Source organism: Ochotona princeps, chromosome 2, assembly GCF_030435755.1.
Source record: "Ochotona princeps isolate mOchPri1 chromosome 2, mOchPri1.hap1, whole genome shotgun sequence".
NCBI lineage: Eukaryota > Metazoa > Chordata > Mammalia > Lagomorpha > Ochotonidae > Ochotona > Ochotona princeps.
This window is the reverse complement of record NC_080833.1, coordinates 112,565,926-112,577,107: the sequence shown is the minus strand read 5'-3', so window position 1 is coordinate 112,577,107 and position 11,182 is coordinate 112,565,926. Positions and strand designations below refer to the sequence as shown.

Here is an 11,182-nt window from a genome sequence, read left to right as displayed (position 1 = left end):
GCCTTATATCTCTTTTTGTAAGAGAGGCTAAAACATTTTTTTCATGATATATTTCTCTTTTCCCCTGTTTTTATCCATGTGGAGGTAAATATTTAGTGAAATTTCAGGAAAATAAAGTTTCCTTTGCATGTATTCTCCTCCCATAACACACAGGATTTTTCAAACCCAGAATCTGTCGTATGTGCTCCTCAATGTAGCTGGGAAGACTGTTCAAATCCTTTTATGACCCCAGGCCCTTGGGAATATCTGCTACAGTGAGCGCTAGAACATGCGCTGTCTCATAGGAATCCCGTATCCCTCCAACTGCTGCTGACCCATTGGGATCCCTGGAACTTATCAAAGAAATACTGCTCCACTGGGCTGGGGTGGATCTGTGAACCACCCCCTCCCCAGCCCCATTGCAGGGCATTGCTGGACTATGAACAACTGTGACTCCATCTTAACCTGGTAACCCAAATTCCTACCCCCTAGATCAAGAGCCAAGAGAAAGACAAGTCCTGGATAAATGGCCCGTGATTAAAAGCCTGTTTTTGACTAGAACACTTGACCCCAATAACCACTGCTTTCACTTCTCTAACTGATTTATGACTCCCAGCTCCACCATCTGTGCCCTTATCTCGTTAGTTATGACTTGTCTGTTCTTCCTGCCTGAAATGTGGTCTGAGCATTTAAAAAAACCTTCACTTTGGAGGCTTGAGGGCCTTTGGTGGGTGGTGATGGTGGTGTATCTGGCATGGTCTCTTTGAGCCTGTCACAGGATCTACTATTTATGACTTTTTTGTGATATCAGTGAACTGATCTAATATTTTTTTCAGTGCGTAATGAAGAAAATCCTATTGCCTCTTAATTCTACTTTGTTAGTTTGATTTCTTCTTCTTTTTTTTTTTTTTACTATTTTATCGTAGCTGATGCTTTATAAGATAATCAATTCTTTCATTGCTTGAGCAGAAAGAAGTGCAAGTATCTATTTCTACCTGATTTCTATCCTGCCTTAAAAACTCAAGATCCCATAGATGTAGATTTCTTAAAAGGAGGTGTGTCAGCAAGTGTTTCCCTAGTTGGCGCCATGGGGAGTTGTTTTCTGCTAGACACCAGGGGAAAACTCTCTAGAGAACTCTTACTCCTATTTGGCTAATCCAGGAGAAACCTTGAGTTGTGGCTGTGGTTATAAGCTTCCTACTCATGCTACAGAGTACTTACGAAGAAGACATTTGAAAACCGGGAGGAGGAAGCTCTCAGTTTCTGGACGAGGTGGGTATGGGTTGAAGAGTAAATAGCCTTTTTGACTGAATATTGAGACTTTCAGAGTCATGTTTTCTTAGGCTTAAATAAATAAAAACACTTTGAAATTTTGTGGAAGATTTGAATGCACAATGGAGAATGTAAAATGGAGGAAAGAACTAAATCAGTGGAAGTGAGTTTGGTGAATCTGTGTATGAAGACAAAAGATGGTTATATGATATTTATCACCTGTACAAATTACCTACTAAATGTTGGGTTGGCTCTAACTTCGAATCATTTCACTTGTATTGATTTCTGGGTTAAATACATACCTAGGCATCGGTGTTTTATTTGATGGTGTCAGTAACCCCATTCCCCTTCCTTTCCTTAGAATGAAATATTTGCAGGATAACCAGTGGGACTTGCTAGTTGAGTTTCTAGGCAGCAACCCTGCTAGGTATAATTTTGCTTATAAGTATCTTCACAAAGTTGTCCTCCTGTGTATACCTTTCCTTATTAAAGATTCCAGTCCCTAATCTTTAATAATCTTTTCTGTCTCCACATTTTAATTTCCATTTCCAAAATACATCAGCTATAGACTATAACATTAGCTTCCCTATTTATCTCTCTACTTCTTCTGATATGGAAACAAAAAATTTTACAGCCGCTATTGTGTATCATAACCAGAAAAACATAGTAGAGACAACACACACGAAGATATTGAGTTGTAGGAGGTACTTAAGAATCTCATGTGTATTCATAATATTTGCCATAAAAGTTCCCATTTGATTTGGCAGCCTAAATACAGGTTGCATATAATTTTTAGATAGAAGGTTGACATCTTTGGTTTTAAGAAGTCTTACTTTAGTACTCAAGTGGAGAAAAAAACAGAGTAGTGCAAGTCTGAAAACAATGAATCCAGAAACATTAAGATAAGAAATAATAACAGCATAAATTCTCTTTTCTTTCAAAACTATTGTTTTGGTAGAAGTATACTTTAAAAAAAACACAGGGGAAATTTTTGTCTCAAAAACTCCCCTATCTCAATATAGGTTTAATGCTGTTTTGTGTATGTAAAAACAGAGAAAAAAATTGGTAGCTGTGCATTGGCCCAACTTTTGTATTGGAAAATAATTTTTCCAATTTTTATATCTGCCAGCTGTTTCTAATTGTCCATCTCCTTTATGGAAAATATCAATAGTTACCTCCCTTTAGCAGTCCATCTTCACAACTTTACTGCTGAGTAGTTTAACACAATGAAATTGAATCTCAGAATGAGGCTGTGCAAGAAAGCACTTATTAACAAATAGACCTAAACACTGTTAAACCTGTTTGCAAAATCTCATGAGGGATTTTGATTCCCTTTCCTTTAAGCTTTCAGATTAGTTTAATGAATAAAATGTTGCATCAGAGACAAAATGTAAACAAATGTTGGGTCTGGCATTGTGTGATGCTACAAGTTAAGCCAGTAACTCAATGAGTTAATCTGTTGCTTGGAATATCTGCATTGCATCTGAGCACATGTTCAGATCCGGGCTGCCATACTTCCAATCCAGTTTCCTATCAATGAACCTGGGAAAGTACCGAAAGGTTACCCAAGTATTGGGGCCTCTGCCACCTACGAGGAAGAATGACATTGTTTCAGGCTACTGGCCTAGGCCTGGCCCAGTCCCAGTGTGGCAGCCGGTTGGGAACTGAAACAGCAGTTGGAAGTTCCCTGTCTGTCTGTCTCTACCTCTCTGTAACTCTGCTTTTGGAAAAAACCACATAGATCTTTCTAAAAATGCAGCAAAATCCTTACAGACAGAAAATCCAAATGTATAGTTAGATTGTGTGATATATCCCTTACAAAGGGAGGAACATAGAAATGAATGAGTACTGTTCCTATTGCAATCCTTTGTGTGTGTAGGTTGCTTGATTCACTATAACCTTCTATCTCTTCAAGCAAGGGGTTAGGTGTATTTTCAGCTAATCAACACAACTAGGTCACTTGGTTTTTCATAAAGAAAAATTTAAATGAGTGTTTCCAATTCTCAATTAACTCAGATTTTTTGCCCAGAGTTTTAGCAGTTTCCAAGGCCATCTTAGTCATGGTTGGGGGATGGTCCTGTGCTACTGACCTGCTATACATGCTTTAATGCACACATACACTCTTTGCTTCCTTCAGCCATGAATAATGTGGCCCAACATGGAAATGTCACTAAGCTGAGAAAACTTTCTTTGTGTTAGTTAATAAGGTCTAGAATTTGGATACATGTAAAGATATTGAAGCTCTTGCCAAGTCTCTGTCTGTAGGCTGTCACTGAATGTGCTTTCTGGCTCAGTGTACTTCAATTGCTAACTGCCTTTAGAGAACACAACTGGAGCAAAAAGGTAGCTCGTAGGGGTGTTGACTGTTGTGTTTTAAAGTAAATTATATTCAGTATGATATTTGGATTTATCTTTTTCACTGAATTATTGATATTAAAGCAAACCAAGTAAATTCAGTTTCTGTGACTTAGTTTTTGAGGGACCCACCTTAAAATCATTCTGATTAACAAAGCGGAGTTTTGCCACAACTCATTTTGTGTCTTCAAGCATTTAATATCAAAAAGTAAAATTTTCCCTTCCCTAAATGTTTCTAAATTACTATTATAATACATATTTCAGTGCATATCTTTTCAACCACTTTTAAATATCTAAAATATGTTCTTTTATTTACATAAGAAAAAGTAGATTCCAAGCAGTCTTAAGGCTCTCAATAGAAACTACTGAGTAAAAAATTGAGAGAATTTGTACCAATTTAAATATAAAATCACTGAAACCACTGACTAGAGAATAATTCACAGCATCAGATATTGTGACTGCTAAGAAGCATTTGAATATCTGACTGGATCACTTCATAATTTGCAATTTATGTACAATATTTTATTTAATGTACACTATTTCAGAGTTGGTCAGCTGTTTGCAAAGGAAGTTTCTATTTATCTTTGATCATACTTAGACTTTTAATTGTATTTTATTCCATCAGCTGATAAATGAAATGACTGAAAATAAGAATCAGCAGAATCAGACAATGGTGACTGAATTTCATTTCTCTGATTTTCCTCATCTTGAGAATGGCAGCCTCTTCTTCTTCTTCCCTTTGCTCTTCATTTACATGTTCATTGTTGTTGGAAATCTCATCATCTTCTTTGCTGTCCGGCTGGATACCCGACTTCACAATCCCATGTATAATTTCATCAGCATCTTCTCCTTCTTGGAGATCTGGTACACCACAGTGACCATCCCCAAGATGCTCTCCAACCTGGTCAGTGAGCAAAAGACCATCTCTTTCACTGGGTGCATCCTGCAGATGTATTTTTTCCACTCACTTGGGGTCACAGAGGGCCTCATCCTCACTCTGATGGCCATTGACAGATACGTTGCCATCTGCAATCCCCTGCGCTATGCAGTTGTGGTGACCTCTCGATTGTGCATTCAGCTCTCTTCCGCCTCTTGTGTTTTTGGTTTCCTTATGTTGCTTCCAGAAATTGTGTGGATTTCAACTCTGCCTTTCTGTGGCCCCAATCAGATCCATCAACTCTTCTGTGACTTTAAACCCGTGCTGCATTTGGCCTGTACAGATACATCACTGATTCTTGTGGAAGACATGATCCATGCTATTTCCATCTTGACATCTATCTCCATCATCACCCTTTCCTATTTAAAGATCATCGCTGTGATCTTGAGGATTCCCTCAGGAGAGAGCCGTCAGAAGGCATTCTCTACCTGTGCAGCACATATTACTATTTTCTTGATGTTTTTTGGCAGTGTGGCATTCATGTATCTGCGCTTCTCCATCACAGTCCCACCACTTCTGGATAAAGCCATAGCACTGATGTTTGCCGTCCTTGCCCCATTTTTCAATCCAATAATCTACAGTCTGAGGAACAAGGACATGAAAGAGGCCATCAAGAAAATATTCTGTTCTCCAAAGACGTCTAGTTCCTTTGGGTGCTGATGAAAATTCATACACAGGTGTTCAAATAAATTGCATCATTATCATAAATTTGAAATGGTAACTGATAAGATATCAAAAATCACTGCGTACATTTTTCTTCATTTGGCAAATGGTTCTTTTCAATTTTCCAAGTTAGAACTACATTATGCATATTGTGTATGTAAAATTAATCCTACATTCTAAGCCCTTTAAATATTTCCATATGGTGGTTGACAAATTATTATTATTTTAAATATTTATTTATTTTTATTGCAAAGTCGAATATACACAGAGGAGGAAAGACAGAGAGGAAGATATTCCATCAGTTGATTGACTCCTCAAGTGACTGCAACAACTGGAGTTGCACCGATCTGAAGCCAGGAGCCAAGAGCTACTTCTGGGTCTCCCACACAGGTGCAGGGTCCCAAGGCTTTGGGCCATCCTTGACTGCTTTCCCAGGCCACAAGCAGGGAGCTGGATGGGAAGCAGGGCTCCCAGAATTAGAACTGGCACCCACATGGGATCCCAGTGCGTGCGAGATGAGGAGTTTAGCTGCTAGGACACCACGCCGGACCCTATATATTTTTTTTTTTGAACGTAAAATGCTAAGCCTTGATAAAGGTGTGATTTTGCTTACTTAAAAGATAGACAGAAAGAAAAAGAGAGAGAGAGAGGAGAGAGAGAGAGGCTTTCTGTCTGTTGAGTATTCTCCCAAATGCTCACAGGAGCTATCTGGCCTCCCATATGACTGGCAGGGAAGCAGGTACAGTGCCATTTTTTGCTTCCTTCCCAGTTGCCTTAGCAGGAAGTTCGATTGGAATCAGAATAGCCAGGACTCAAACCACCATTCTGATATGGGACATACATAGCTAACACACGTGGCAACGTAACCCACTACAAAGGCTCATTCCCAATTTCATTGACTATAAATATTAACTCAATTATATTGACTTAAAACATAAGTCTAAATGATTTCCTCAATTAAAAATCTTAAATCTGATGCACAAAGTATATTTTTTGATAAACTAAACTATTTTAAATAATGCAAACACAGATTTATTAAATGTGAGCTATTTCAAAAAATTTTATACAAAATGGAAATAAACATTAGGATTATTTTCATGCAAAAGTGTTTACTACAACTGTTTCCTAGTTAGAACGCAGCCCCCATTCCAGCACATGTGCCCCTTGGTGGGAACCTCAACCCAGTTAGGGTGTCCCCACAGCTCTTCAACTTGGCCTGCTCCTAGCTGCAGATCACACACCCGACAGTGGCTGTTCTGACTCAGCTTGTCTCAGGCCCTCACTTGTCCTGGCCTCTGCCTCAGACACTGTGGCCCAGCATCCCTGACGAAAGTAGACCAGTAGGTGCAAGCGCAAAGTTACATGTCCCTATCACTGGCAATTGCCAGGAATTCATGTCTCACCTATACTAAAGTTGCTCTAATTCATGAGTGTCCCTTAGCAGCTATTACAAATCATAAAAACCCCAGAGCTCGCCACTGGGCAGCCAGCAGGCAGAGCCTGGCACCAATTGGTGCACTGACCACCCGAAACCAAGGGCTCATCCACCACCTTGCGGGGTGGTTTTGGCTTGAGCCCTTAGCCGGATCCCACTTAGCAGAGATACCTCCCCGCAGCTGCCACCTTGCGGGGTGGTTCAACAACTGCAAATTGAAACAAGAAAGATCCATTTCCTAAGAGGATGAGCAAAACAACCCCTAGTCATATTAGCATTGAACATCACCAGGGGACAATCATGAGAGACAGAAAAAGTCAGAGTGAAACATACCCACTCCCAACTTTCCGCCTACACACACACACACACACACACACAGCACTCCCAACACACACACACACACACAAACACACACACACACACACATAGCCCTCCCAACTTCTAAGTATCCTATGGAATTGCCACAATAACTGGAACAGGTGTATGCTGAAACTCAAAGTCAGGAACTTCAGCTACATCTCCTACACAGGTAGCAGGCACCCGAGTACTGATCCTTACACGCAGCGCCCAGCTTAAGCATTAGTAGGAAGCTGGAGTTAGGTGTGAGGCTGTCTTGAATCCAGTAATTTCGATGTGACATTCAGTCATGTATTGGCCTGCATGTCAAATGCCCACTGGTCCACTAGACACCTAACAATATATTGGGTGGATTGTTAAAGCCGTTAAGGCTTGGAATGTAACATCTGGGTGATTCTTGAGCATATTTATTTGAAAAGTCATGAGACTTAATAATAGTAATCTGAGTTTTGGAGAATCCACTATTATGGATACTGGAAAATACGAAGATTCAGAAATAAAACTAAGAAGAAATGAACAGTAAAAAGAGCACTGAAAATTGTGTTTAGCAACCTGGAGATCATGATTAAACTTAATAAATGAACTTGGCAAGGGATGGTAGAGGAGCCCAATATGAGAGGAAAAAGATCTAGTGCAGTAGCCTAGTGGTTAAAGTCCTCACCTTGCACATGCCGGGATTCCATATGGGTGCTGATTTGCTATCCTGCTTCCCATCCAATTCCCTGCTTGTGGCCTGGGAAAGCAGTCAAGGACGGCCCAAAGCCTTGGGACCCTGCACCCACGTGGGAGATCTGGAGGAGAATAATGGCTCCTGGCTTTGGATCAGCTCATCTCCGGCCATTGCAGCCACTTGGGCAGTGGATCAGCGGATGGAGGATCTTCTGTGTCTCTCCTCTCTGTATTTCTGGCTTTCCAATAAAAATAAGTCTTTAAAAAAGATTTTCAGCAATCACTGAAAATTTCAACTAAAATTTTGGAATTTTACTACCAATGAGAGAAGAGAATTGGGGTAATAAGTAGAATCATTAAAATATATTGTTGAATTTATTGTGATTCACAATAAAGAATACATTTTAAATTATAGAACACATATACATTCGTATAGGAAACACTTTTGTTCAAAATGATACTTATATTTATTGCATATGATACTTCTGATACTTTCATTTTCTATCTCATTAAAAACATTTGAAACTGATTTCACCACTCACTAATGAGTTGTGATTCAGAATGTAAACACAAGGATGGTGCAACTTTTTTTTTAAGATGTACTTACTTTTGCTGAAAAGGCAGATAAGACTTACGGAGAGAAGGAGAGACAGCTGGAATGATCTTTCATCTGCTGGTTCACTCACCAAATGGCTGCAATGGCCAGAGCTGAGCTGATCTGAAGCCAGGAGCCAGGAAGTTCTTCTGGGTCTCCCATGTGGGTGCAGGGCTTGAAGGTGCTGGGCTGTCCTCTACTGCTTTCCCAGGCCACAAGCTGGGAGCTGGAAGGGAAGTGGAGCAGCTGGGACATGAACTGATGCTCATAAAGGATACCAGCACTCACAAGGCAAGAATTTAGTCACTGAGCCATTGCGCCTAGCCCAGGAAATCAAATCTTTAATCCTGATTAACTTTGAGTACAAATTTAGCAGATGATCTCTATTTTTAATTTTGTGCTTATTCATAATTTTGAATTTATTTACAGTGATGTGTATTTAAAACTCAATTATTTCAAAAATTGTTTAGTATCTAATGCTGTTCCATTTTAACTCCCCTTTCAGAAATCAGGGAAGTTATGTACATTTATACATGAACACATGCATATATTTCTATTTATGTATCTGTATCTATAAATCCTTCATTTTATGAAAATAATTCTTCATAAAGATACTCATTCAAATAACCTTCTGATGCTGAGCATATGCATCAAAAGAGGCCTATACCTCACTAAGACTCCTAGAGTTCACAACACTAAGGAACATTAATGAGAAGACTATCAAAGGAGCGATTCCCATTAATTAAACCATGGGGAAATAGACTTGCACTGCTTTTTCTTGTTATCAATGGGAAATACCCCAGTGGAGAGTATCACTAAGAACCTTTTAAACAGTTACAGCAACTTTCCCTGTTAAATTGAAGTGATTTAAGCAGCATCAGCCTGGAACAGGAACAGAAGCCTACTGCCTTTACCAGAGGTAAGAGAACTCATGTGAGTGCAGAATGTGGGGTTGAATATAAAACACCAAAGCAGAAAGAAAAGAATACTTTCCTAGTATTCCTTCTGTGGATTTAACAATATTGTTGAGTATATTTGAAATTGTGCAGTGGTTGAATGGATTTAATTTCATTGTGAAGGATAAAGAATGCTACAGTTAGTAATCAGTGATGTTCCATTTTTCTGTGGTGTGACAAATTGAATAATGTCAATTCACTGGTAATGGTCTTGTTTCTGATTTCACACCTGCTGAGTTTTCTAAATTAGTCTGTTTTTGCAAAATTTCTATGTCTACTTTTCATTGAGCTAGATATCTATGTCTATATCTCTATCAAGATAAATAATCTTTTTTAAGATTTATTTTTATTGGAAAGAGAAGAGAAGAAGAGATGGAAAGAAAGATCCTCCATTTGCTGGTTCACATCCCGAATGGCCACAATGACCAGAACTGAGCCAATGTAAAGCCAGGAGCCAGGAGACTCTTCTGGGTCTCCCACATGGCTGAAGGCCCAAGGACTTGGGCTGTCTTCCACTGTTTTCCCAGGCTGTTAGCTGGATAGGAACAGGAGCAGCCGGGAAATAAACCATATGGTATATCGGTACTTGTAGACAGAGGATTAGTCGGTTGAGCTGTTGTTCCAGCCCCAGTTGATAGTCTTCCAAATAGATTATGATCTTGGAGGATACTACTTTATATCCTGGTTCTGGAAGCAGCCAAGTGGAAATAAACTAGTAAGAACATTACTGAAATAAATAGTGCAGATATATCAAAGGAGCCTGTTAATGAAAATCAACCCAAGATATTGACTCAAACAGAGGAAGTTCCATATCCCAAGCTAGATTTTTAGTGTGCTTATCTTCAAGTAGAATTGGTTGACTTTTTTCTCCTGGCAGTATCTGATAGATTGATTTATACTTCACATGTTTGTTTCTGAAGAGTGTAACTCTAATTTTGCTAAAGCATAGAAACCTCTATTTTATTGAAAGAACTAACATCGAATATTTTAGGCATAAAGAGGGACTCCCTCGGGCAAAAACAAACAAACAAAAAAACCAGCAACAACAAAAACAAAAGTTGAGACAAAATTTCTGACTATTTCAAAGGCCCAATGCCACCGCTTTCAGAAATGTATGGTCTGTACATGGTTTTGAAAATGAAAACAGCATGAATCTTTCCACCTTTGTTTAATCTTTTATGTATGTAGTTCAGGATCGTAGTAGAGTTGAGAGAGCAAGAGCTGTTCCAAGAGTTGGGACAGGTAAGTAAAATAAAGACCCTCAAGAGTAAACAGTCCACAATGTTATGAGTAAGAAGATGGAATCCGAGGAATGGTGTGCTGTCTTCCTTTCTGTCACAGGCTGGCACCCCCGTCCAGGCCAGGTGAACCAATGCCCACAGGGGATAGTCTCAGTATTCAGGCAGCCCTTAGAGTCGTGAACACTTTCCTAGGAGAAAGCAAATAGCTTTCTCATTCTGCATTCTCCTTCAGTAGACTTAAGGTCTTACCTTGTGGCTATTGGTAAGTAAGTTATTATTTCCTGACGAGTCACTTTTTAATATAATAAAATCTATTTATATTGAGTGTACATATGCACTTGTTTATTTTCTCCATCAATTCATCAATGGTAACTAGCTTGAAGTGAGTGAAAACTGATAATTTTGCACCATCCATTTTCATTAACTCAGAATTTTATCTTTAAAATTATTATACTGAATGACTTGTGAATTTGCTGTCAGGTTGATCAACTGTCTCAATACCATATGAGTCACACATTTTACAGTTTGCATAATATCAAAGAACTAGCAAATATCAATCTTTAAATAGTTCAGAGTTAAAAGAAGAGTTGAAGATTACTCTGAAAAATTTTATTCATTGCAAGTTAAAAAGTTAAAAATCATCCGAAAGTAGCGGATGATGCAACAACAATCGGTATCTGCAGAGCAATAACATTTTCCTGTTTGTAATAATTCTTTCATGAA

General features: G+C 38.9%; 1 protein-coding gene across 1 annotated transcript; it reads left to right on the top strand.

Moving 5' to 3' along the window:
- Positions 1-4,188: 4,188 nt before the first annotated feature.
- On the top strand, positions 4,189-5,228 carry LOC101534804 (olfactory receptor 6K3-like). Its single transcript, XM_004589258.4, has one exon. It carries the CDS (start codon positions 4,244-4,246, stop codon positions 5,201-5,203), a length of 960 nt encoding a protein of 319 aa, XP_004589315.3. The 5' UTR covers positions 4,189-4,243; the 3' UTR covers positions 5,204-5,228.
- The last annotated feature ends 5,954 nt before the right edge of the window (positions 5,229-11,182 follow it).